The 25,780-nt window shown below is 44.9% G+C and overlaps 1 protein-coding gene across 1 annotated transcript in view; it reads right to left on the reverse strand.

Annotated features, from left to right (window-relative positions):
• Nucleotides 1-25,780, reverse strand: part of PREX1 (phosphatidylinositol-3,4,5-trisphosphate dependent Rac exchange factor 1) — a 236,004-nt gene that overhangs the window by 57,061 nt on the left and 153,163 nt on the right. Inside the window, exons 10-15 of the mRNA XM_035122595.3 lie at nt 23,257-23,404; nt 17,771-17,871; nt 16,539-16,642; nt 14,652-14,701; nt 10,443-10,518; nt 4,089-4,161 (exon numbers count right to left, since the gene is read on the reverse strand). Of these exons, the coding sequence (XP_034978486.2) occupies nt 4,089-4,161; nt 10,443-10,518; nt 14,652-14,701; nt 16,539-16,642; nt 17,771-17,871; nt 23,257-23,404 (552 nt within the window). The remainder of the gene's footprint in view (nt 1-4,088; nt 4,162-10,442; nt 10,519-14,651; nt 14,702-16,538; nt 16,643-17,770; nt 17,872-23,256; nt 23,405-25,780) is intronic.

Consider the following 25,780-nt stretch of genomic DNA (forward strand, 5'->3'; position numbering starts at 1 on the left):
ATTTTCGCGCTTTGCGCATGCGCAAACCGCACATGCCGTTTCTGCGCACGCGCGCGGGGCGAAAATACTTCCGGGTTTGCGCAGTTTGTAACCCAAATTGTTCGCAACCCGAGGTGGTCGTAACCCGAGGTACGACTGTATAATAAAGTTCTTCTGGTCTTAGAAGTAAACCTTGTATACAGAAGTATACAGAAAGATCCACTAGCACTTTACCTAGCTAGCTCACCATGCTATACTGAACCCATGCAGCATGTAACCTTCAGGTTCTCTGCTGATCCCTTGCAATGAGCCGAAAACCTCTTCTCAGTGAATACCTGACACTCCTGCCAATGATGCAGAATGCAGCCTTGCCTTTGCATACACACATTCTTTAGAAAAAGGGAGGGTGGATGAGTCGTGCTCCAGGCATTTAGCCTTGGACTGATTCTAAGCCACTCAATGCAGTTGATGTGCTAACTCTAAACAGAATCCAGAGGTGGGGTCTGGGATGCTCCAAACTACACCAACATGGCTGTGCATGCAACTTGACAGAATCATAGAATCTTACGAGTTGGAAGGGACCCAAGAGTTAGCTCCTGCAATGCAGGAATCTCAGCAACAGCATCCATGACAGATGGCCACCCAACCTCTAAAGAAGGAGAGTCCACAACCTCTCATGGGAGTCTGTGCCAAACAGCTCTTACTGTCAGAAAGTTTTTCCCCCAAATGTTAAGTCGAATCTCCTTTCTTGTAACTTGAAGCCATTTGCTTGAGTCCTACCCTTCAGAGCAGGAGGAAAGACCAGTGGTCTAATACAATAACATCATACATAATGAACTCCACCCACTACTGATGTAGAAAAACTAAATCTCAGCTATTACCTGCTTATCTTCTTACTAAAGTATACATACTGCAAGCCATGTAGAGCTTTAGTCACAAAGACACAAACACGCCCTTGATTCAAAGAGAACATTTGGAAGAGTAAAAATGATTTAAGTTTTCACACACGGAGGTTCAAATTGTAGGGTTTGCCTTTTTTAGAAACAGCATTCTTTTTATAGCTCTCAAATTGATGTCTGGGGCCACTTCAATGTCTAGAATACAATAGCAGGGGTGGGAACAGAAAAAGAAGAGGGAAATGAATGACATTAATCCAAAGCTGCCTGACAATGGGCTCAGGGTCTGAGAGCTGCACCATGAACAAAGGAAAGGTGTAGGGAAATGGCTGGATGTGGGGAGATCAGCTTTCATTTGGGGGCAGATTTTCATTACTGAATGGGAAGCAAACAGGATACAGGGCATTGCTTGCAAATTGCATTTGTGTGTCTGTGTATATGAGGCCTATTTCCTCTAATTTGCTCCCCTTATGTACTTGAAGAGAAATGTTTTATCAGTTGCTTGGAATGGACTGGAGGAGCACTGTTATGCCCCGGCACAGGCAGAGGATCTGATCAAAATCTACCTCAGAGTCTACAGAAGAGGCCAAGACAGAAGAAGTGAAGTCTGAGGTAAATTCAATAAATTATTATTGAAACAAACTGAACAATAAAAATAAGTTCTCTTATTAATTAGTAATTCCTTTCTACCTTGATTTAACACACACACCCCAACCCTCAGAGACTTCAACCAAATGATTTAGAAGTGGCGGTGCCCTGTTTTTACTTCCTGCTTTTTATCCCTTTTTAGGGGGTATCAGGGCCGGCTCTAGGTAGACCCCCGGTGGCGCAGGGCACCACGGTGCCGGCCCACCAGGAGGGCGCCGCGAGCTGCGCCCGCCCGCTGGCCGGCCGGTCTGCCGGTTCGCCGTGCACCTGCACCCACGGCAACCATACTGTGCCTTCCCGCCCATCGTGCAGCAGCCGCGCGGCGCCCGCCCACCGCGCTGGGAAACGGGGCGGGGGGCGCCGGAGGGATCCGTCGCTCCACGGCGCCAGGGTCGCTTAAGACGGCCTTGGGGGGTATCACAGCAAGGTGGGGATAAGCAAGGCAAAGAGACCACATTAATTCACTCGCGTCCCCCAAGCAGCAGCGGAGCAAGCCGATCGGGCGCCTGGGGCGGTGCGTGTGCCCTGAGCCCAGGGGCGGGGCCTGCTGCCCGTGGGGCGGGGCCAACCGGGGCAGGATGCTCCATGGGGCCTCCAAGGAGTCTGCCTGCCTCGTCCCACTCAGCCGCCCTCCAGCTGAGGGGGAGGAGGCGGCGGGCAGATTGTTTGGGCAGCGTAGAGCCTGCCCAAGCCACCACGTCACTTCCAAGAGAGATGCATGGCTAGGGCATGCTGCAGGCCCCACGGTGAGTGCCACCCAGCATTTTGTCACCCCCCTCAGTGGTGACACCCAGGGCAGCCTGCCTCCACCGCACCCCCTTCCTCCGCCCCTGACCCCAAGAGGGCTTTTTTGGGAGGAACTCCCTCTCCGCCCCCCCCAGAAAATAAGATGAAGTCCTCTTATTTTACTTGTTATTTTGTATTGTATTTACTGTTTTTAATTAAGTTTTGTAGTAATTTTGGATTATACGGAATGCTTTATCTGAGTGGATGTAGCAACCGAGTAATTTCGTTGTTCCCGCAAGGGGACAATGACAATAAAGATATCTTATCTTAAAATGTGATTTTGAAAACAAAGAATTCATTATATTTCATTATATTTTTTATTAAATTGTTATATTTCTATTTTATTTTTGGATTTGACTGCTTCTGTGGGCCCCCTGCTGTGATGTCATGATCCCCAATCCACCCAAAATGTGTCCTTAGTTGTTTTAATTGAACGTAGCCATATTTACACTTAAGCCACACCCACTTACACACTTTGGCCACTCCCTCTTTGCCATGCAGCTCCTCAGAGCATTTCGCTCTGGCCTACAAGAAGAGCCCTGGCCCAACTCCTGGGAGGTCTATTGCCTTTATCAGTCATCTATATTTATTTGCAGGCTATTTTCAGGGGACAATTTCCTGTGCCATAACTGCCCTTTGCTTATGCACAGTGATGGACAGGGAGCCAGTGATAATAATAATAATGATGATGGTGATAAATAATAATAATAATAATAATAATAATAATAATACTGTATATTATTATTATTATTATTATTATTATTATTATTATTATTATTAATACCCCGCCCATCTGGCTGGGTTTCCCTGGCCACTCTGGGCGGCTTCCAACCGAAAACAATACAGCACCAAACATTAAAAACTTCCCTAAACAGGGCCGCCTTCAGTTGTCTTTTAAAAGTAAAATTGCCTTGACATCTGCTGGGAGGGCGTTCCACAGGGCGGGTGCCACTACCAAGAAGGCCCTCACCTGGTTCCCTGTAACCTCACCACATGAGGGAACTGCCAGAAGGCCCTCGGCGCTGGATCTCGGTGTCCGGGCTGAATAATGGGGGTGGAGGCACTCCTTCAGGTATACAGGACCGAGGCCATCTAGGGCTTTAAAGGTCAGCACCAACACTTTGAATTGTGCTTGGAAACGTACTGGGAGCCAGTGTAGATCTCTCAGGACCGGTGTTATATGGTTCCGGCGGCCACTCCCAGTCACCAGTCTAGCTGCCGCATTCTGGATTAATTGCAGTTTCCGGGTCACCTTCAAAGGTAGCCCCACGTAGATCACATTGCAGTAGTCCAAGCGGGAGATAACCAGAGCATGCACCACTCTGGCGAGACAGTCTGCAAGCAGGTAGGGTCTCAGCCTGCGTACCAGACGGAGCTGGTAGACAGCTGCCCTGGACACAGAATTAACCTGTGCCTCCATGGACACCTGTGAGTCCAAAATGACTCCCAGGCTGCGCACAGGGGCACAGTTACCCCATTCAGGACCAGTGAGTAGAGGCCCTCCCCCTGGTCTCTTCCAGCTGCATAATCTTCTGCATGAAGCAGAAGATACCCTACAGGTTTGTGTACACCTTGCAATTTTAATATAGATGGCAAAACGGTTTGTCTGTTAAAGGCTTTTGGCTCTCCTTCCATCTTACAGGCCCGGTTCGATGGCTGTTTCGTACTCTGCACTGGTGGCAACATTATGCAGTAGAAGGTTCTGCCACATTTCCTGGTTAATGAGACAATGTGAGGTCCCTGTTAATTGGATAGGAGAAAGGGATATTGATGAATTACCATGGTGCATGAAGCCATTGTTGCAGAATCCAACGCCCAGCGCAACAGCTTCCTCCCTCGTCTGACAGTCTCCCTGGTAACAAGAGAGGACAAATGTTACACCTCAGACCACTTCCTAATTCACAGAACTTCTCCCCCAGTCTGTGACCGGGTCCCAGCTCTCAAATTGGTGTGGCACTCTTTGCAAAGAAACAAAAGTAAGCAATTAAAATGGGACTCCCTTTGCCTGAATCCCATTCATTCCTATATATAGTGCCTCTTGCCTCCCACAGGAATTGGAAGCACAAAGACCAGAGCTCCGGAAAGCAGCTGTTTTAACAGTACAAACACAGCACATTACCTCAATGCAGAGTCCTCCTTTAACTGGCAATTGCGATAGTCTGAATTTAATGCCCATTGGCTACAGACAATAAACACCCTTTTAGAGTAAGAGGCAGCCAAACCCATGATGGAATGAGGGTGAAGACTCCTTATTCAGACTTCCCAAAAGGTCAGTTTTAATACAATTTCTATATGACACTGTAGCCCCCCCCCCAGAGAAAATCATGTCTGCTTTAAAAAGAAATAACCCATACCCCTGCCAGTCACATTAATTGAATGAATGTTAGTGTACAATATTTCCAGGAATGATGCAATGGGTGTTTCTGGCTGACCTGGAAAAGCAGACAAAAATGTTTGTTTTGGTGCCTGATTTGTGTGGGTACTCAACTGAAATAGAACCACACCGGCATACCGGTAGCTCCATGCAGGAAGCAGTTGATACGAGCCTTTTCCCATTAAGTGAACTCCCCTTCCCCATTGAAAGAGATTCTTCTTCCTGCTCCATTCCCATTTAAACCTGGATATACTTTCCCCTTCCACGGTGATAGCAAAAGCTATGTCACACAGCTAAGGAAACTTAACTCCTATCCTAACAGATATAATATACACATATTTTGTATTGGAACAGTCAATAGCATAGCTACAACCTATCCATGAATATTTCTTGCTTAGGTCTAAGATCTGACTGATCGCTTTATTTCAGGGGGTCACCATCATGGTGCCCACAGGTCCCAATGCCCTGCTTGCAGGCTTCTTATAGGCTACTGTGAATGTTCGCTTTGTCAATAAAGAATTAAACTACCAGCTGTTTGTCCTCCTTGGTCTGGGTGAGCTCAGGGCAGCAACTAGTTCACACAAGAGAATCTCAATCTCATCAGTCTGAGGATCTAATGATGTCTCTTGTTGAGACAGGTAAAAGGTAAAGGGACCCCTGACCATTAGGTCCAGTCATGACCGACTCTGGGGTTGCGGTGCTCATCTCACGTTATTGGCCAAGGGAGTCGGCATACAGCTTCCAGGTCATGTGGCCAGCATGACAAAGCCGCTTCTGGCGAACCAGAGCAGCACACTTCCCGCTGTAGTGGTACCTATTTATCTACTTGCACTTTGATGTGCTTTTGAACTGCTAGGTTGGCAGGAGCTGGGACTGAGCAACAGAAGCTCACCCCATTGCAGGGATTCGAACCGCCGACCTTCTGATCAGCAAGCCCTAGGCTCTGTGGTTTAACCCACAGTGCCACCTGCGTCCCTCTTGTTGAGACAACTGTGCACCAAACTTGCCTGTTTTAGTTATTGGCACAAACTGCTGCTGCTATAGAAACTTCTCACCTCATGAGAGGAGAGAAACATAAATTAAGTTTTGGGACTGCTTTGCTTCCCTTTTCTTCGTTGAAGCACTTCCTTTTCCCTGCAACTGAGAGAAGGGGAAAGCATCTGAGCCACAATGCAAAAAGAAGCAAAACAATTTCTCAATTCCCTTTTTTGTTTCTAGCTGCTGAAATAAAAATACTATTTGAAAGGTGAATGGACAACAGCAACTCTCTCCTTGCCGGGGAGAGGTATGCAATGTGTACCTGTAGTAGCTGTTAGAACCAATAGCTGCAACAAGTGCATGGAAACTTAGATATATGTAGCAGCTGCCATGGATGTAATATGTAAAAACTGAGACTAGGCTGTATTTGTCTTTATTCAATAAGACTAGTCCAGTACTGCTTTCAGCTTCAACAAACTCAGAAACTACTGCTGACTCCTAGAGGACAAACATCACAAAATGCTGCAAGTGTTGACCAGATCTATTTCTCAATTTTCCTGTAGTGCAGGCAAACCAGAGGGTATTATCAATCTTTACATGAAACTTTTTGACATTAATATAATTTCTAGGCTTAACTTACATCCCCCCCAATACAATTTCCTACCCCAGGGCTCGCTGTGAGTTAAACGGGGAAATGGTGAGTTCATAATCCACAAGGGGCCACAATGTCATTCTATCTACCCCCAAACTGTGTTTAAATCGAAGAGGAAATGGTTTTTGACACCATTCTTAAGCAAGCCTTTGGGAATCCAATCTGCTTACAAGCAACTGCACGTAAAGTCTTAGAGCAGATGACTTATCCAGCAAACTTGGCTTGCAGTCATCATAATGCAGCTTGGACTCGGACATTATTTCTTGCAAAACAGCAACTTTCAGGTCAAAGAGGTGACTAAAAATAAAACATTGCAAATCCTCTCTGCATACTCCAGATACCATACAAAGCCTTCCCAAATGGGAAAAAGAAGAGCAAAAACAAAGTTTAAGAATGGTTCAGATAACAGAATTTGAATGGCTTACATTTGAGCACAGCTGGAAGCCAGTCTGGGCCTATGGCTGGAACATTGGCAAAGGAGTTGCAGACTACATGGCAAAGGGAGCATGTAACTTAGAAATCCACTTAGAATTTCTGAATATCAAGTGGCATATAAATACTTGGAATAATATTGAATGATAAGGCTTGTATCCAATGTAGCACCTATGCCTCTTGTTCTGTTGGTGCAGGGATTTCTCTTTGTAAAACAGAACTCACCACAACCACCATACAACCCCTAAATCTCTTCTGGGAGTTCTCCCAAGCCTCCGAAGTAGATCTCAGAAGAGCACAGGGAGGAGAGGGAGGGAAAGTTCTGTTGTGCAAGGGTAAATCCTTGCAGTAATGGAACGAGTGCAGTAGATACCATCTTAATACTTGTCTCTAAATGTTTAGCCTCAACAACAATATTTTTTTTATATAAAAAAATCAGATTAAAAATGTGCTGTTGTATTATTTGCAGAGTCTGTATGCCACTGACTGCTAGCTACTGGGAATGTCAACAGGACAGGGCTACTGCCTACATATTCTGCTGGTAGGCATCTAAGAAGCATAGCTGCCAAGTTTTCCCTTTTCTCGCGAGGAAGCCTATTCAGCATAATGGAAAATCCCTTTAAAAAAGGGATAACTTGGCAGCTATGCTAAGAAGCATCTTATTCTTTTATTCAATTATGGGAAAATGTTGCTTTCTCTCCAATGCTTGGCATACAGGACTGACACCACAATCCAAATGAGCTTGATTGGCTTGATCTGCCTGCTAAGTCAAAGGCAGGACCATATAACACCGTTTTAAAATAAAGGTACAGTGGTGCCTCGCTAGACGAAATTAATTCGTTCCACGGGTCTTTTCTTATAGCGAAAAATTCGTCTAGCAAATCCCATAGGAATGCATTGAATTTTTTTTTTGCCCATAGGAACGCATTAATTGAATTTCAATGCATTCCTATGGGAAACCGCGATTCGCTAGACGAATTTTTCGTAAAACGCATTAGTCTAGCAAGGCAACCTCCGCTCGAAAAATCCTTTCGTTAAGCGGAAATTTCGTTAAGCAGGGCATTCGTTAAGCGAGGCACCACTGTATGTGATCTTGTTCTGGAATAGCAATACATGCCCTGCCAGGTTACTCACTTTTTTATTATTAAAGATTAAGCACATTTAAGAACTTATCCGTGAGAAAATGGAAAGGGGAAGCCAAGAACATACATACGTATCTTGTTTCCAATAGGAGTGGGAGGCATATATTTAAGGGGAAAGCTAACTCTACAGGCCATGTGGGAACACCAAAGTATCCAGAAGGCACAACAGCAGGAAACTCCAGGAAATATATGTTTCCTGCTTCTAGAAGTTACAGGACTTATTGCTACATATGCAGCACATTCATATATATTTCTAGCCACAGCATAGGGGTCAGACACTTCTCTTTTGACTACTGAACTATTTTTTTTCCTCCAGTATCTATGTAAGTCAGCAAGTACTGAAAAGAACATACCAACATACTTGCTTTGAGCCAGGCCAATGGCTATACACTGTCCACCATCTACACAGTATTGAATAGCTCAGTCAGGAGAACATGGAACTCTTTATATCAGGGTTGTGGGGTGAAGTACCACCCTGGACGAAAAGATTCCTGCATTGCAGGGGGTTGGACTCGATGGCCCTTGTGGTCCCTTCCAACTCTACGATTCTATGATTCCCTGAAATTCTGGAGAACTATTGTCACTAAGTGGCAACAATATTGACAAAGACTGGCCAACAGTCTGTATTGGTCCAAAAAAATAGTGTCATAACAAGTTATTTCTACTCTGGGACACTCACCCAATTTTACAGCCTTGAGAAATTGGAACTTGGTTGAGCCAAGAATGAACTCTGGCCATTAATGGTCCAACTGTTCAAATTCCAAATCTTGCAGCTCAGATAGTCTATACCTGGTAAGATGTTGCTACAATCCTATGCCAAATTTCTCTCTTTTTCTCTTCCCACATCAACAGTATGCAGTGGCTGAACGCGCTTTCTTGTGTTAGGCTAACAACATGAACTGTAACGAGGCCACTCCAATGGGTCAGCTAACCCTACTAAGCCTCTGAATAAGAGGACATTACATAATGCTAAGTTTATGTAATATATTACAACTTCAATTGCCAACATGTTTAATGATATTTGATGCCCATTCTGTGCTCTTATAGAAATTAAGCACAGAGAAGGTGCCCCTGTCATCTCACATTACATAGCTGCTTTCAAAAGTTCTCTCAACTCTGGCTATATCTTGTACAGTACACAAAAATCAACAAGTTCATTGAGGGGGTGAATACGGACGGAAAATTATATACTCAATAAGGCAGAAAGTGTCTCTTACATGATTGCTTCTCTGGATCTTTAGATATTGATGTGGAAATGAAAACCAGACTTTTCCATTAGTAAGTGATCTCCTTGGCTGTTTGAGCCCAAATCACAAACAGAAGGAACAGTTCTTCAAAACTCTGCCAGGCAATTAAATCTAAACGAGTATAGGGCTAACTTATTTGAAAAATGAAAACTTAAGATATTTATTTGTGCTGGATTCATATGAAGGCTTACTCAGAAGTAAGACCTACTGTGTTCACTGGTACTTATTCTAAGGTAAGTTTGCACAAGACTGCAGTTTGGGTCAAAAATTATAGTATTTTCCATAGTTTTCAGTATCAAAAATGGCTCTATTGGAAGCAGATTTTTAATAGTTACTATGGCATTAGCCCACTATAGATGTGTATGGTTTATGGGGTGTTAGTACTTCCGGTGGGGGGGGGGGACACCGTGCTTCTTCTCAGGTAGTTTGTCCACCTTTGGTCCCCACCCTACACTCAGCTCTCACCTGTGGCTCCTATAAGCTGTCAGCATGCGAAAGTGGCCACACCCTGAGAATGGCTTCGACTGGCCGGCTAAACCAGGTGAGGGTAGCCAATGGGTTTCAAACCCTCAGTGCAGGACTTCCTCTGCATGCAAAGACAGGCTCTGGTGCATTGAATGGATGAGACCAATAATGGGTCCAACAGTGAAGGAGACTGTTTGTGCATGTGCTGCAGAGGGAAGTGAGGGGCAGATGGGGCACGTCAACCTGGGAAGGTAGCCCACCTAGGAGAAGGAAAACTCTGATCCTAAACCTCTACTGCCCTGTGGGATATCTTCAGGAGAAGAAAAGGCTATAGAGTAAACCCTATGTAAATCCGGAGTAGAGCCCTTAAGACAGTTGGATGGCGCCTTGTGATGCCTCCTTTTGGCAGCTCCTGCAGCCAAGCTGGTGCCAAGTATCTTAAAGCCCTAAACGACCTCGGTCCAGTATACCTGAAGGAGCATCTCCTCCCCCATTGTTCTGCCCGGACACTGAGGTCCAGCGCCGAGGGCCTTCTGGCGGTTCCCTCGCTACGAGAAGCCAAGTTACAGGGAACCAGGCAGAGGGCCTTCTCGGTAGTGGCACCCACCCTGTGGAATGCCCTCCCACCAAAGGTCAAAGAGAACAACTACCAGACCTTTAGAAGGCATCTCAAGGCAGCCCTGTTTAGGGAAGCTTTTAATGTTTGATGGATTCCTGTACTTTAATATTATTATTATTCTCTGCTTTCCTTTGGACCACATTAGTGAGGATGATGCTTCGATGTAATAAAACTGTGAAAGCAAAACAAGCAGGAAAACAGTAGCATACATATGCTGTCATTACCTGAGCAATCAGCCAGTCCACCAGTTTACTTGCTGGGATCACTGACTTGTAGGTCTTCAAGTGGTAGTCTCGGTCTCTACAGAAAGAAAAATGGAAAGCTCATTAACAACATGGTTGTTAGTAACATGAACAATGCCGTAACTTTGGCAGACAGAGTAATTATAGAAAGGAAATTTCTCTGTGTAATTTATAGTTCCCACTAATGTGATCACCACATTGAAATTCTTGGCAGTTCCCATGGACATTCCATGCAGGGCAGGGAATCCCAGGCGTTACTGGGATGCTCCCAGTGAACTCCGGCAATTCATACCAGTCTTAAATCTGTTGGTATGTATAGCATTTGTTGGTATGTATGTACACTTATTACTGTTATTATTTATTAGCTAATAAAGAGTTTGGTTCACAGTCCTCCCTGGATACTAATTTCTACCCACCTTCCTTGTACGGAAAACAATACTTGTTCTTGCATGTTGTTCGCTTAATGCTGTTGGGAGCTGATGCATTCAAAAGAAGTCCCTAATGGCATGCCCCAAGGTCAGTAACATTTTCTCAGCTGAAGCGATTATCATTTTTTGAAGTATGTATGAATCACTTGCTTAATGGATGCAATACACATGTGTGGAAGCATGAGTGTGCACACACAAACACACTCCAGCACCACTTTCCCCTGGGGTTACAGTGTCTTCAATTAAACAGAATTCCGATTCATGAAAAATGCCTTTGTGCTCTAGGTTCTATTTGCATGACAATGATTTGTCACTCACAACACCACATCTGCTCCATAACTGGGGAATAAGAGGTCAAGTGCAAAAGGGGGGGTGGATTGCAGCCTCCTCCTTTTATAAAGCATTGCAACAAGGCTTGTTTTCCTCATCATAAGAGTTTGTTTTATGTGACCAGCAGCATTTGGTTTAAGAAACAAACAGATCATGTGACCATGTATCCCCTTTTTCAAGCATGGCTAGCTATAGTGCCCATCTGAAAGCCAAAACCTGGAATCGTTATGTTTCAATACTTCAAATAAGCAGAGAATGTTTTACAAATAATGTTACACATATGAGGAGAGAATGTTTAAACAATGTGCCAAAGTAAGAATTATTTTCTAAGATTACCTCCTATGAATGTTTCACTTTGACCCAGTAAATTGTATCTCAATTCCTGGAGTTCTACCAAATGAAATGATCTGGCATTTATTCCATAAATATTATATATCAGTTGCTTTAGTTTCTGACTGAATTGGAGTACGGTTATGATAAAAGGAGGAAAACATGTCTTACCAAACATCATTGCTGTAAACTTTTGGATTTGAAAATAAGGGATCAGCAGCCTCACCTGTCCCGGGGACAGTCTATAGCAGGCATCCCCAAACTGCGGCCCTCCAGATGTTTTGACCTACAACTCCCATGATCCCTAGCTAACAGGACCAGTGGTCATGGATGATGGGAATTGTAGTCCAAAACATCTGGAGGGCCGAAGTTTGGGGATGCCTGGTCTATGGTATATCTAACAATCCAGGATAGCAGCGGGAAACGGCGCCGGAATAAGGGAATTTCCAGCAAAAAAAGGGAAGGTTGAGAGCTGTGGCTTGGAATAAGGGAGTTTCCTGGGGGGGGGGGGGGAGGGTTGACAGCTATGCCAAACATGTTTGGTGAAAGTAAGCTGAATTTCAGCAACACAAGCTGGTAACGTGTCTGAGATCCTAGTGCTTAAAAAGACTAGCAATTGGTAAATGGCAGTCAGGATGCTCAATGAGAAATAAGATAGAGGCCAATCAAGCTGTGGAGTTGCTTGGAGATTCATGGAAATAATTGTGTATGTCATAAACACAAATCAGTTTGTTGTACAAGTAGCTCACTCTGTGCTCAGAGGGTAGGAACAAAAGAATGACCGACATAATGGCTGTGGTGTCCTAGAACAGGGATGGGGAATTCATGGGTCTCAGATGTTGTTGGACTGCAACTCCCAGCATCCCTGGCCATTAGCTGTGCTGATGAGTGTCTAACAACATCTGGAGATCCACGGAACCAAATGAAGTTTATTAAAACGAAACAAAATACAAAACCTATTGGCACAGCTACTCTTGCTAACTAAAGCTTAAACCTAAAGCTTAAACCTGTTCCTATTAATGTAGAGGACACAGGACTAAGTGTTCATAACTTACTTTGAAGGAGAATCCTTCAAAGCTCCACACTGCCCAGAATGGTCCAGTCCTCATGGGAAACCCCCAGGGCTGTGGGCACCTAGCTATCACTGGCAACCAGGAGTCATGGAGACTTGCAAGCTACCACAACTCCCAGCTGTAGGGAGTCCAGAAGGCTCCTTGGTTTTCTGAGGCATTCCAGGCTGAGCTAGAGCAGAGGTTTGATCAAACACAGGTATGAGCCTACCATTAGATAGCTCAATTGGTAGAACACAAGACTCTTTCATCTCAGGGTCGTGGGTTCAAGCCCCACGTTGGGACAAAGATTCCTGCAATGCAGGGGGTTGGACTAGATGACCCTCATGGTCTCTTCTGGCTCTACGATTCTATGATTCTATGTTGCAGTGGTGGTGACAAAGGAAACATATTCCTCAGGGAACTGCACAGCAAAGGTGTAACAGACTGGTAAATCAGCTGGATTCAGACCAGTGTGGTATAATTGAGAGATTTATGAATGTGATGCCACAGTTAGTGCAGGTTGTGACGGATTGGGCTGGCTTGTGTAGAACTCCAGGGTGTTAAGTGTTAAACCCAGCCTCTTAGTTGATTGACGGCATTCCATTCCATGAGGGGCGGGACAGCCGCGGGTTTAAAGAGGATGGGTAGCCGTTAAATCAGGGGAGAGGGTTTTGGGAGCGGGAGCGTGTGGGAGGTTGTGGAGTAGGTTACTAGAGTAGGTGTAGATGAGGAATTGGTTAAGTTTGTAATTATATGATTATCAAGAACAGTTCTATTGAAACCACACGCTTGAACACATGAAACTTGAATGCAACCGTTAAGATTTTAAGACATTAAATGTTAAGTTAAAGTGCCATTTAAACTACCGTCGGTGTGATCTTTCCAGCAGAGGTACCTATTGCTCATCTGGTGGGGATACTCATTAAAAGGACAAAACCCTTATCTAAGGCAGAAAGAATAGTTTGTTGTCCCTTGAGTGCACCGAGAGGGGGAGGAAGAGGGAGACTGGTTCAAGGGTGACACAAAGTTTCCTCGGGAGGGAGGAAAGCTTCACAGTGGGGAGAGCTCAAGTGAGGAGAACCCCTTACTGGTGTGTACACTAAGAATAGTCTCATATTCACCCCAGAGCTTAAAAAGATACCAGGCCACGTTTGGGCTGGAAAAGTACTCTCGTTTTATTTGTAAAACCCACAAGGGATAGTGGGATTACAATAAGGTTATAGAGAAGAGTAGAGAGGTTTAGTGTTACCTCAGAAATCCCTAATAGCGGTTTTTATAATTTGAGAGGTTTGAAAACAAAAGGCGTAAGGTGCGGACCTCTCACGTCGCACAGGTCCACTGGAAGTCCCTGGAGCATCATCTAGCTACAGCCTGTGGAATCAGTTCCAGGACCTGGATCTACATCCTTGACTAGTGAAATCTAGGATAAAGAGATTTGCTTGATGGGCCTATGAAGTGGCTAATTCTTAGGAATCTCGGTTTTGTCTTCCCCCCCCCTCCCCCAAGCAATTCTGATGCCCTTATGAATGTGTACCGTGTTTCTCATATTATAAGACATGTCTTATATTTATTTTTTCCTCAAAAAAACACACTATGGCTTATTTTCAAGGGATGTCTTATTTTTTTCCTCCTCCTCCTGCCGCGGCCGGCATTGCTGCTGTGCCTATCACTATGTCTTATTTTCGGGGTATGGCTTATATTCCTTGAATGCTTAAAAATCCTGCTATGGCTTATTTTATGGGTATGTCTTAAAATATGAGAAACAGGGTATTTGCAATTGTGGTGGCAAAATCTTTTTTTTTGAATAAGATTCCCAGGGGTCGGAATATGACTTTGGTGTCCCACGTGGCAACCTGCCTCCAAGGATGTGAGCTACCCTGATCCGCACCTCTCAGAGTAGCATGCAGAACATCTTGGATCTCCCAAGCAGACAAGGGCTTCACTACATTTACATAAGGGAAGGGAAGAGATTTCAGCTGATGTGATGTAGGCAGCAGCAAGACAATGTAGGCAGCAGGCAAAATACGAAAGCATTGTGATAATATACTTACTTTATCACCGGAGTGTAAAGACTGTGGAGGCGGCAGTAGAGCCTCACACCCTGCAGAGAGAAATGAACGCAGGCTTGAAATTTCAAAACAGATATAATATTATCTAAAACACATGCGGAGGAACCTTGCTGCAGTGAGTCTGGGTAATTGTTCTCTCCAGGCATTTAGCGGCACCTTATTGCTGTTTATTTGCTGCACTTGTACTGATTCTTACCCGGTGGTTGATGAAGCTTGTGGATTTTTGTGATGTTTTATTACATTACTGTTTTGACTTGTATACTGCGCCTTGAGGATCTTACGGTCAAAAGGGCAGGATAAAAATATTGTGCGCCAGCAAACGAACAATTAAAATGCAGCAACGGTTTGCTGACCTTTGCATACCAATACTAAATGTAAAAACGTAAGTTCTGCTGACTATATATAAAGACACACAAACATACATGCACGCGCACTGTCACGGATGGGTGTTGGCTACTCCCGAGTAAGCACTCCACACATCATAGATTTTCAGAGTTTTATTGTGCATTCTATATACAGTGCTGAGATGTCTCAAATCATGTCTGCTCAGCGTGGAGCAGAAGCCCGCAATGGCGTCTGGCGGGCTCTGACCCAGCCATGGGCGTACCCAGGATCAAAACTGGGGGGGGCAAGGGGAGGGGCCAAGGCACGGAAGGGGAGGGGACACAAAGTGGGCGGGAACGGCGAACTCGCGCTCCGCCGGGCTGTGCCCCTCCCTAGAAGCAGGGCTGGTGGGCGGAGGCGGAGCCCAGCCCAGCGGAGCGCGGGTTCAGCGTTCCCGCCCACCCCGCCGCGCTCCCTGGTTCCCCGCCGCGCTTGGCCTTGCCTGAGGGCGCGCCAGGGAGCTGGAGGGAGGGTGCAGCGCGGCGCGGCGGGAATGGCGAACTCGCGCTCCTCCGGGCTGTGCTCCGCCTCTGCCCACCAGCCCTGCTTCTAGAGTAGGGCAGCTGCCCTAACTTGCCCCGTGGTGGGTACGCCCTTGGACCCAGCCTTTAAGACTGGTCCCCAAAACGCCCCTCCTACCAGCGCTACGGATCCCCATTGTGTCAAACCTTTCTCCTCATGTGCTGTTGATTCTTTCCCCTCCTTTCCACCCTCTGTTGAAGCTGGCTCCCCCCCCCCTTCTTCTCTGCTTCCCAACTGCAGTTGCGGCTCCAGGATCCTGCTAGAGCCTTGGAACCTCCTTCCCCTTTCCTCTATCTCTCGAGGCTCCAGGATCCTGCTAGAGCCCTGGAACCTCCTTCCTGCCTTGCTGCTCTCTGTCCCGTCTTGCCAGTTTGTGCGTGTCGGAAGAGAGGTCTGCTTCCTGCCAGTCCTCTCTCTGACACACACACTTTAAAGTAAGCTACTTTCATTCAGCTATTGACCATGAAGTTTTCTATTTCTAGTCTTCCACTCTAAAACATCTGACCTTATTTTAGCATACACTGTACAGAACATCTCTGTGTACAGCTACATAAAACTTGCTGCAGGTTCTTCCTGCTGATTGAGATAGTCAAATATACATAGAGAAAGAGGGGGAAAGGAATGGATCTCTTTGGTCTCTTAAAGAGCAATCCAACCCAGAGCAATGGATTGGGCGGAAGGCTCTTTCATCCCAGTTTATCTGGTTCAGCCAGCCTTCTGCCAGATGCAAGGGCATGAGGCCTGCTGGGAGCATCCCTGCCTGTGAAGACCAACTGAAAGTCCTGAAAAGGGCATTCCAAGGGCAGGGTTGAGCTGACTCAGGATCCACTAGCTCCCCTAGTATCTTGTGCAGTTGCAGTGGGCCCAGAATAGCAATTTGACCAGTGCTTCAAAGCAGATTATGAATAAGCTCATTGCTATAACAAACTCTGGCTATGCCACAACGTCAGCCCAGAAACATACCTTGGACATGATGTCTTCCAATTCGCTCCTTGGCTTGTAAGTCCCATCATCGTAGCGAAACCTGTACATCACCTGCTCATTCTTGAACTGGTGCTTATCTGAAACTGAAGCAGCAGAACAATAATCCAGCAATCTCTGAAGGACCACAAATCCCCCAACTATGAAGTAATGTATTCTGTTCTTGGGGCAATGACTTGGAAGCAAATGAAGGCAGCAACTACTTTTCACTTGCTTTTTCACACAGTTAGGGGGGGGACCCCGACATTATAATACAAAAAAGATTGTCGTAGACATCAGACAAGCTTAATCAAATGGCTGCCCAGTTAAGAATTGGGTTGAGATCATTTGCTCTGAAATCGTGGCAACTGACGGTTTGGGACCTGAGGTAGAAAAAGTTCCGGTGCTTTGAAGTGCGTTTTCTAACCATGTGCACCTGAGGGATGGAAGAGGAATCCCTGCTGCATAAATGACAAGAGGGTGTATGGCTTTCTGCAATAGTAATAAAAAACAAAAGAGAAAAAAAACTAGCCCGTCTTTAAAGAGAAAAACCCTGCAATCTGGTCATCCTACAAATAAACAAGCAGGGTACCATTTCACACATTACTCTGAAGCAAGCCCTGATCTCGCCACAAAACATATACTCAGAAAGCTGAATCCAATTATAACTCTTTCTTTTCATATTCCACTCTTGAGTGGAAACAATGCAACCAACTCTTATAATAGAATTCAGCGATGGCAATTCACTGTAGTCACAGTTTCAAATGCATCCTCTCAGTTAACAATGTACAGGCAGTGACCATTTTGCATGGGGGGTCCAATCTAAGTGTGCCCTGCCCCCATTTCGCCCTCTTCAGGACCCAAAAGACCCACACGTTGGCATTCACACATCAGTTGGACGTGCCTAAAATGGTCAGCACCTGTACTAACAACTTGGGGGTCCTTCAGCTGCAGAGGGCCCTAATTCTGTGCACACCACACATACCTGTGAGTCTGCTCCTGCATTGAAATATTTAGAGTGAATACAGATTTGTAATGTGTTGATTTCACTGATGTCAAGAAAACTCCTCCCATTAGATAAAGAAAAAAATCCCAAAGTTGAGACGCGGGTTGAAATATTGGTTGCTGAGGCCTGAATAACATGTGGTTGGTGCTCTTAAAATAAAAATCAGTTACTACTTCTCAGTACACTACTACACCCGATACAATCTTTTGCTGCTGTGCAAAGCACTCACCATGATGAATGATGCCGTTCTCCAGCAGAGCTTGTCCCAGGTTGACCCCTTCTTCCGGTTTGCTTATCTCCCCCATTTCTATGAGCCAAGATACAAACTCGCTGTAGAGAGAAGAGGAGCAACAAATGCAATTAACTCCCTGTTCCCTTTGGCCAAGAAGACAAACGCACAAGATGTGAACTGACTAAGTGAAGCAACGCATGTCAACATGAGGGTTAGTGTAGTGTAAGTGGCTAGAGTATAGGACTAGGACCTAGGAGACCACATTCACTCACGAGTAAATAAAGCACAACCAATTGTACAATAAATTGCAACAATAATTAAAAACATTTAACACAAGATTTCCATGAGATAAGTTGTTTTAATTTACACATTATAGGGGGAAGATGGAAACTCAACATGGGATTGACATATTGGGTGGCATCCCTGTGTTTCTTATAAGGTGTAATTCTACCCTAATTCTGAATGAATGGCTGCAGTGCAGTGTTGTGATATGCAAACCAGGACTCAAATCTGGACAGAATACAAACAAATGCAACAGTGAATGAAGGAAGGAGAGAGAGAGAGAGAATATTATTACAGAAAGAAATAAACTTGATGAATGGGGCACTGTCAGTGCTCTGATGGGATGTGGCCGTCTGCCAACTTGAGCAGCAATTATTCTACAACTGCGCAAAAATCCAGATCAAACATGAAAAGGATTTCTGAAAGGCAGAGCAATGCAGTGGAAATCTGGGTTCAATAAAAAAGCTGTAACTCTTCCAGTTTATGTAGGTTTGTTGCTTATCAAAACCAGCATCCATGCATCCAATTACATGGCCTTGGGTGCCCTATTTCAGCCTGTATATAGGAAGAGTTGACTCATCTAAGCCGCAGGTAGTTCATTAAAAGAAGAAAAGGGAAAGTTACAGTTGATTCAGCTTGGGTTAGGTGAATGTAAATGAAGGGTTTTCAAAGTAGTTTCTGCACCTTTAGATCCGTATGACTTAACAAAACTCCACCAGACTTTATAAATTTGGCATAACTCTGCACTGGAATGTGTAGATGATAACCACCACTCACCAGATTTTTGAGAGCTGCTGCTCTGGAAGCTGTGGAATACTTTTAAATGCCTTTTAAAATGGTGCTGACCCCTGCTTTGCTGTTTTATTGCTTTATGCTGTTGCAAATGGGCTTGCATGTAACCAGTGTTCATTGCTAATGGCTCTCACAATCAATTTCAATACTCCATGGCAGGGAAGCACAAAACAGGAAATAAAACTGACTTACACGGCTAGTGTTCTAAAAGTTGAAGAGTAAACTAACAAAGGGGCTGGTTGTGAAAAACATTCAAAAGCACATGATGGGAGTGACCAGCTTGCTTCAAGCCAAGCTGACTTTATGAGCAATCAAGTCTAGCTAGACTGGGGCTTTGCCTTTGAATGCTCCTCCATACAGATAAAACCCATACACACAGAAAAGTAGCATGTCAAGATGGCAAAGCTGGAACACCTTTTTCTTACATACTAGTTCTCTATATGAAAGGATTTGATTTGTAGATAAAGGAGGTTCAATTAATCATCTGAGCTCCACCTACAGTGTGAAGCTGTACAGCTTGACACAAATTCACCACCTCAAACTTTGTTTCAACTAGTAAATACCAAACTGTGTGCCATGAGAGTGCTGCTTTTGCACTGTGAGACAGATCAATGAACTAACAGCTCATAGGAGCTCAAAGTACCTGGTCCTGGTTGGTTAGCCTTGCTTCAATCAGGCTCTGTTCATAACAGTTAGCTGTTGCATCACTGCATTGGATATCTGATCACTGCTGGTGCAAAGTCACAGCAAAATTACCTGATCTCAAAAGACTGGTGCATCTCTGCATGAGTTGCTGTGCTAGTGTGCCACACTCTCCTCTTTCCAACTAAGTGATGCACTCAGAACACTAACACCTGCAGAAGTGCAGAGCTCCTCTGAACACAGGGGCGGTCCGCCCAGGGTGTCACCACTGAGAGGTGACAAAATGCCGGGCGGCACTCACTGCGGGCCTGCAGTGTGCCCAAGCCACATGTCTCTCCTGGGAGTGACGCAGTAGGTTGGGCACCCGCAGGCTCCACACTGCCCCAAAACGGTCCACCTGCCACCTCCCCCTCAGTTGTAAGGTGGCTGAGTGGAAGGTGGCAGGCAGACTCCTCAGAGGCCCCACGGAGAGTCCTGCCCCAGGCAGCTGGCCCCGCCCCTGGACACAGGGCACATGCGCCGCCCCAGGCGCCCGATTGGCTTGCTCCACCACTGTCTGAACACAGCTAATCCTTACTCTTTCACAGATCAAACATTTGCTTTTTAGAATGAGAGAGTGAAGTGCTTCTTCATTTACAATTCGAAAAAGAAGTGTGCTGAAATACTTAAGCATGCACTTGTAGCACCAGGGTATTTTGGTTCAGGCAGCATAGCAGAAAAAGTTGGTGCTCTCAGAGAATACATAAGGGTACATCTGAAACCAGGCTGCTTAAAGGCTGCTTAACAGCTTGTAAAACGGGGTATTCCAGCTGTCTGCAAACGTTTTTCTGAAAATAAATGAAAAATGAAAGGAACGAGCCCTGTTCATTTCAGTATTAAAATGAATAGAAATTAAAACAAATGAGCTTCCAATGAAAAACCTACTCATTAATTTGATTCATCTCTCATTGGTTTCTAATGTGTTGGAAAATTGAAACACCCTGGAACAGACTTTACAGGCCACAGAAAGCACACACAAACACACTGCTCCAGCAAGGTTCAATGGAAGGTGGGAGGTGCTTCAGAGAGCAGTGGAGCAACCCACTCCATTAAACTTTGCTGGAGTGATGTTAAAAGGACCCGGGCCAGCAGTAAGCAGGATTGCCTCCTGTCCCAATGGGGGACGAGGCGGTTTTGCTTAGGGCTGAGTTCTGAATTCAGCAGGATCAATCTCCCTTCACATTGGCTGATATGAAGGAGGAGTGATCCTGCTTAATGCTGGGTCTCCACTTTGTGCAGCACTACAAAGGCTCCCGATAACCAACTGTTTGTACATATGAAAAAGTGGTTTGGCTTATTACCGTAACTGTTCCGGGGGGGGGGGATTATTTCAGTGTTCTATGGAAGACTTTGCAACTGTTTAAAGGATTGCCCCTAGAAATGTTCCACTGATAATCCATCCCAAGGGTGCTTGCAAGCTGCCTGTCCAACGTTATTTGTATTAGGGGGGAAAAACTTAGCAAATGGTCCATATTTGTACTACTCAAGTCTAGTAGCACTTCATTTAGGAACTTAACCTGACAGCACAACAACACTCATGAAAAGTAACAAGGGAGCAACAGGGAGCTGATTGACACGCAGCAGAGGATGCAAAATATGACACGAGAAAGAACTTTTGAGTTGATCCATGAGGAAAGGTTAGTAAGGTCAAGGAAGAAAGGAGTGAGGCTGGCAGTTCTGCATACACACAGAACTGTAAAACAAACTATAAAAGCACAGTTTGACATGTTTGACAAGAAACGTCTTTGATATTTTAAGTTCCAAATAGCAAAAAAAAAAGTGCAGCTCAAGTCTGAAGTGGAGGGAATGTCTAAGAATAGGTCAGATATGAAATGACAGGTTTGCAATAGTGCATTTTGAAGTTCATTGGCTTAGCCCTGCTGGGTGGTCAGGACCAGAATAGCAGCAGAGCTGCTATAGTTAGAAATCCACAAAGATTTTTCTTCTTTCTTTTTCATGCTTAGAAGGATTAAGAAGCTATGGCTAAAATAGCAAGTTTGCTTCAGGGGAAGCTTAAAGCACACTGATAGCTCACGATGCACATCTGCAACAAGAGTGTGGAAAGGAGCGAGCTTTGGGTCAGGGCTGTGGCAAAAAAAAGGTGTCTAGCCAGCCACAGATTGACCTCTTTACTGCTGGGCTGGTAAAAATGAGCAGCATACACTATGAAATATATATAAAATATCCAAATTAAAAAGCAGGATGGACAAGTAATTATGCCACTATAATTGGCAAAACCGATAGCAGAAACCCTGTTCCTCCCACAGTTATGAGAAGAAAACACTACGGAGACTTCTCTTCACATTGGTCATGTCCACATGCAATGCTAAGCCAAGCCACTGCTTAGTGCAAATGTGTGGCCTACTGGGTAGGAGACAGCAACCACTTTGTTCTTCACCAGTCCTTCTAGCTCAGTTCTGCATGTTGTTATCTCAGTGGAGTCACATGGGTGAATGAGGCCCTGCCCCACCAACCTCAGTCTGCCCTCGGCCAGTGCCCCACCTGCCTATCACCTCACTTACAACCAATCAGGGGGTGGCTCTGCCGGTCATTGGCTCTGGCTCTACCTATTGCTGATGCTCTTTGCTTTCTGCCCTGCCCAACCCAATGGCTAACAACCACCACTGTGTAGGTTTCATGGCTAAGCTCTCACCTTCCTAACCACAGGCTGCAACCATGGTTTGTTATTGGCTACACCTCATGGCCAAAGAGGGGAGAGCTTAGCCACAAGCCTAAGGTTCAGCAACATGCTAAGACAAACCATGGTTTAGCTGCTATGCTAAACTAAAAGAACCAGGGAGGAGCTGGCATGTTCGGGAAGACCCAGGGTGCTAACCCTGTCAATGCAGGGTTGGAAATATCTCTCCTTCTAAGCCACAGGCCAATGTTTGAGCTGTTTCTCTGACATGCTAGAAACACTTGTCCTTCCTTCAAGTCTGCCCATCAATCAAGCACAAGGACACCGCAACAGTATGGCCATGAAACTGTTCAGAGGAACCTAACACAGATGGAACAAATGCCCCTGAAAACAAACTTCCTGGCTGATCATTTCCGTTTTAATCGGCCAAGCTGGAAAAGTCCTCTGTGATTACTTCCTGTAACTCTCCGGTTCATGTGGGGCATTGAAGCATACTGGTGGTGTGAATATCTTATCTAATCTCTTCTTGTCAAATGCCTCCTGTCTGCATTCTTTTCCCCTTCCACCTCGAAAGTCTTTCCAAGGCTGAAATCTGCACTATTCAAAATTGCTTCTGAATGTCCAGGAAAAATCCTTTGTCCCACCCCATTGTTAAATTTATGCATCTGGGTTTGATATGGAGGTCACGACAATTCTAAGTGAGTCCTGTAAGGGTATCTTTTAAAGCATTTTCTTCCGTGCAAAACAAAGGAAGATCATGGATTGTCAAAAACATTTCCAACCCATAATTCAACCGTGCATTGCGCACGTAATTTCTCAACCTCCCTGCAGATTTGGATTGATGTTTGCAAGTCGTCTTCCCCTACCCACCCACCCCCACTGGAATTTTCTGCCATTGCGTAGTCCAAGGGCATTAAGCAGGAATGAATGATTAATTTTAATAAACTAATTGTAATGGAGGTTAAAGACCTTTCCAATTAAATCCCATCAAAGCACATCTGATTTGGCTTCACAATACTGTCCACAGAAAACCCACAGTCCTTTCCGTTAATTGGAATGAAAGGGCCTTTTCAACCCAAAAGCCACTTACTTGCCAAGAAAGCACTTGGGAACAGTGCTTAATTTTCTTCTCCTGTCTTTGATAAGGCTCACTTTCTTGTTCATCATCATGTGATACAGCTTCTCCCCTTTCTCGGCGATCATGACGTACGCATCCCTCTCCATGCCCAACTTCAGACCTAGAATACAGAAGCAGGGTCTCCCTCGAAAGCTTCTCAGATGAAAGAAAGGATTTGCTGAAAGACCAACAAGTCGTGTTCCCACCCCACCCGCCCTTGCTGGAAACTAATTTAATAAACGTGGTAGGGAAAACTTGGGGAATTGCCTAATTTATTACTTCAGCTCAGAAATTGGAGGCCTCTGGATGAAATCCAAACCTATGAGGTATATGATTTTTTTCTCCCAATTGCCAACCCACAGGATGCCGGGGAAAGAAAACAGATACTGGGAAAATGGCACTTAGTGGCAGAGATCCACCATTCCTATCCAAGGTGACCCTTCAGTGACCTTATTGCTGACATGGGCTTCATAGGACTGGGGAGCATTGGCAGGCGTGCGGGACCTCTGGGCCACGGACCTAATTAGGTCTACCAGGCCTCCCCATTTGGCCCAAGAGGCCATTTCAGCCAAGCCATGCACACCTTGAGTACCCCTGTCATATACATTGTCAGGTGTGGGGCAAGTAAAGACTTGTCACAGCTGAAAGGGGCAGATTAGACAAAATGGTGACTCTAGTTTCTGGCTAAATTTATTTTGAGGCCCAATTGCCACTATCCGTTCCCTCTGCCATAAAGATTACTGCTCATGGGGTCCCCGTGGACTCAGATGTGTGGAAATGTTGTGTTGCAATGAGTCTACAGGCAGGACTCTAGATACTCAATGGGTCCTGTTTGTGGATCAGCCACAAACTGCTCAAAAGCCATTTGGGAGACCAGTTGTGACATAAGACTTTAAGGAATGTGTTTTACTAGAACTACTATTTTAAAACTGCATTCGTATAAAGCTACATTACCCATTATCTGAGGCATATTCCACATTTATAAAATGGGGAAGATGCAGCAAAACACACACACACGTGCATTATTTCTGCTTAACACCCACTGCATTTGCTCTTTTACACACACAGACACACTCACAACTCGATGCATGCCCCACTCCTCTGCTACTTATCTATGTTGCAGTCACAAAGAGAACCGATCAAATAAAATTCAGTGGTTACTAAATATCCCCCCATATATATATATATATATATATATATATATATATATATATATATATATGCTAATCCTCTTGGAAATCTACTTAGGTCAACCCTGACTGTGTCACTCAGGATGAGCATACCAAAAGCACATTGAAGGTTAGATGGAATAAACGGGAAGAGAAAAATAATCAATAGCCCCAAAACCTCTCATTTTTAGGTTTGAAGCAAAAAAAAAAAAGAAATGAGTCACCCAATGAACACCCAGACATACTATTTTGCCTGCTTCACAAGATCTTTGACAAATGAAAACTAGAACCATATAATCTTCACCACACTAGAGTCCAGTCTATGGCACAGATTTCAGATGTTTGATGCTCTGCCTGGAGAAATAAGAATATGCAATGTTTTGCCTTGCAGAACCCTCATTTGTTTTCATGATCCAATGCCTGGTGAAAAGATTTTGGCAGGGCAAACATCCTGGCTGATTGCCATCTTCCTCCATACCACGATGTTAGTCAAATATACTTGCTGACAAGTTCTGCCAAAGGTAATTTGCAAAGTCAGGTTGGGAGAGAAAGCAGCCTGTGTAATAGGACACATTTGTGGCTACATCATCACATTCCCCAAGTTCTGAAGTAAGCAAAAGATTACAATGCATCCCCTACTCAGCTGGTTTTAGGACAAAGCCAATCTTTCTTGCCTCAGCACTGATAACGGCTTGATGCTGGAAGTGCATGAATCCAGATGGAGGAGCTTTTCAACAAAGGCCTGAAATATCTGCCTCTAAAATCTAACTGATTGATTGCTCTTCTCTGGCGAGTAAAAATTGCCTCCAGGAGACTACGTGAATCCCCGTTGCTCTGTGGTACGCTAAACGCTTTGCATGGAGAAGGTCCAAAGTTCACTCCCTGACATCTCCAGCTAAGCGATATTAGATAAATGATATTGTTTAACTGGATTAGTGATCCAGTTAACTTATCTTGGATAGCAAGGATCAGAGAGATTTCTGTTGCCAGTCAGAAGAGACAATAGAGTAGATAGCTTGACTAACAGTGGAAACCCTACACATGTCCACTCAGAACCAACAGTGGGGCTTATTCCAGGGAAGATGGCATAGGATTGTAGTCTAAGTGTAAGAAACCGTCATTTTCATCTACTGCCCACCCTACCCAAGGGGCTTTTCTCCTCCCTTTTTACTTTAGAAACTTACTGATCTTGAACTCTGAAAATGCCTCTTGCTCGTCTGGATGGAGAATAGAACGGGCAATATGTAGGAACTACCCTACTGCACAAAGGTAAAATTTACATTCATTGTCCTGCCCACTTTTGCCTCTGACATTGGTCACCACTGGCA

Source organism: Zootoca vivipara, chromosome 7 (assembly GCF_965207765.1).
Source record: "Zootoca vivipara chromosome 7, rZooViv2.hap1.1, whole genome shotgun sequence".
NCBI lineage: Eukaryota > Metazoa > Chordata > Lepidosauria > Squamata > Lacertidae > Zootoca > Zootoca vivipara.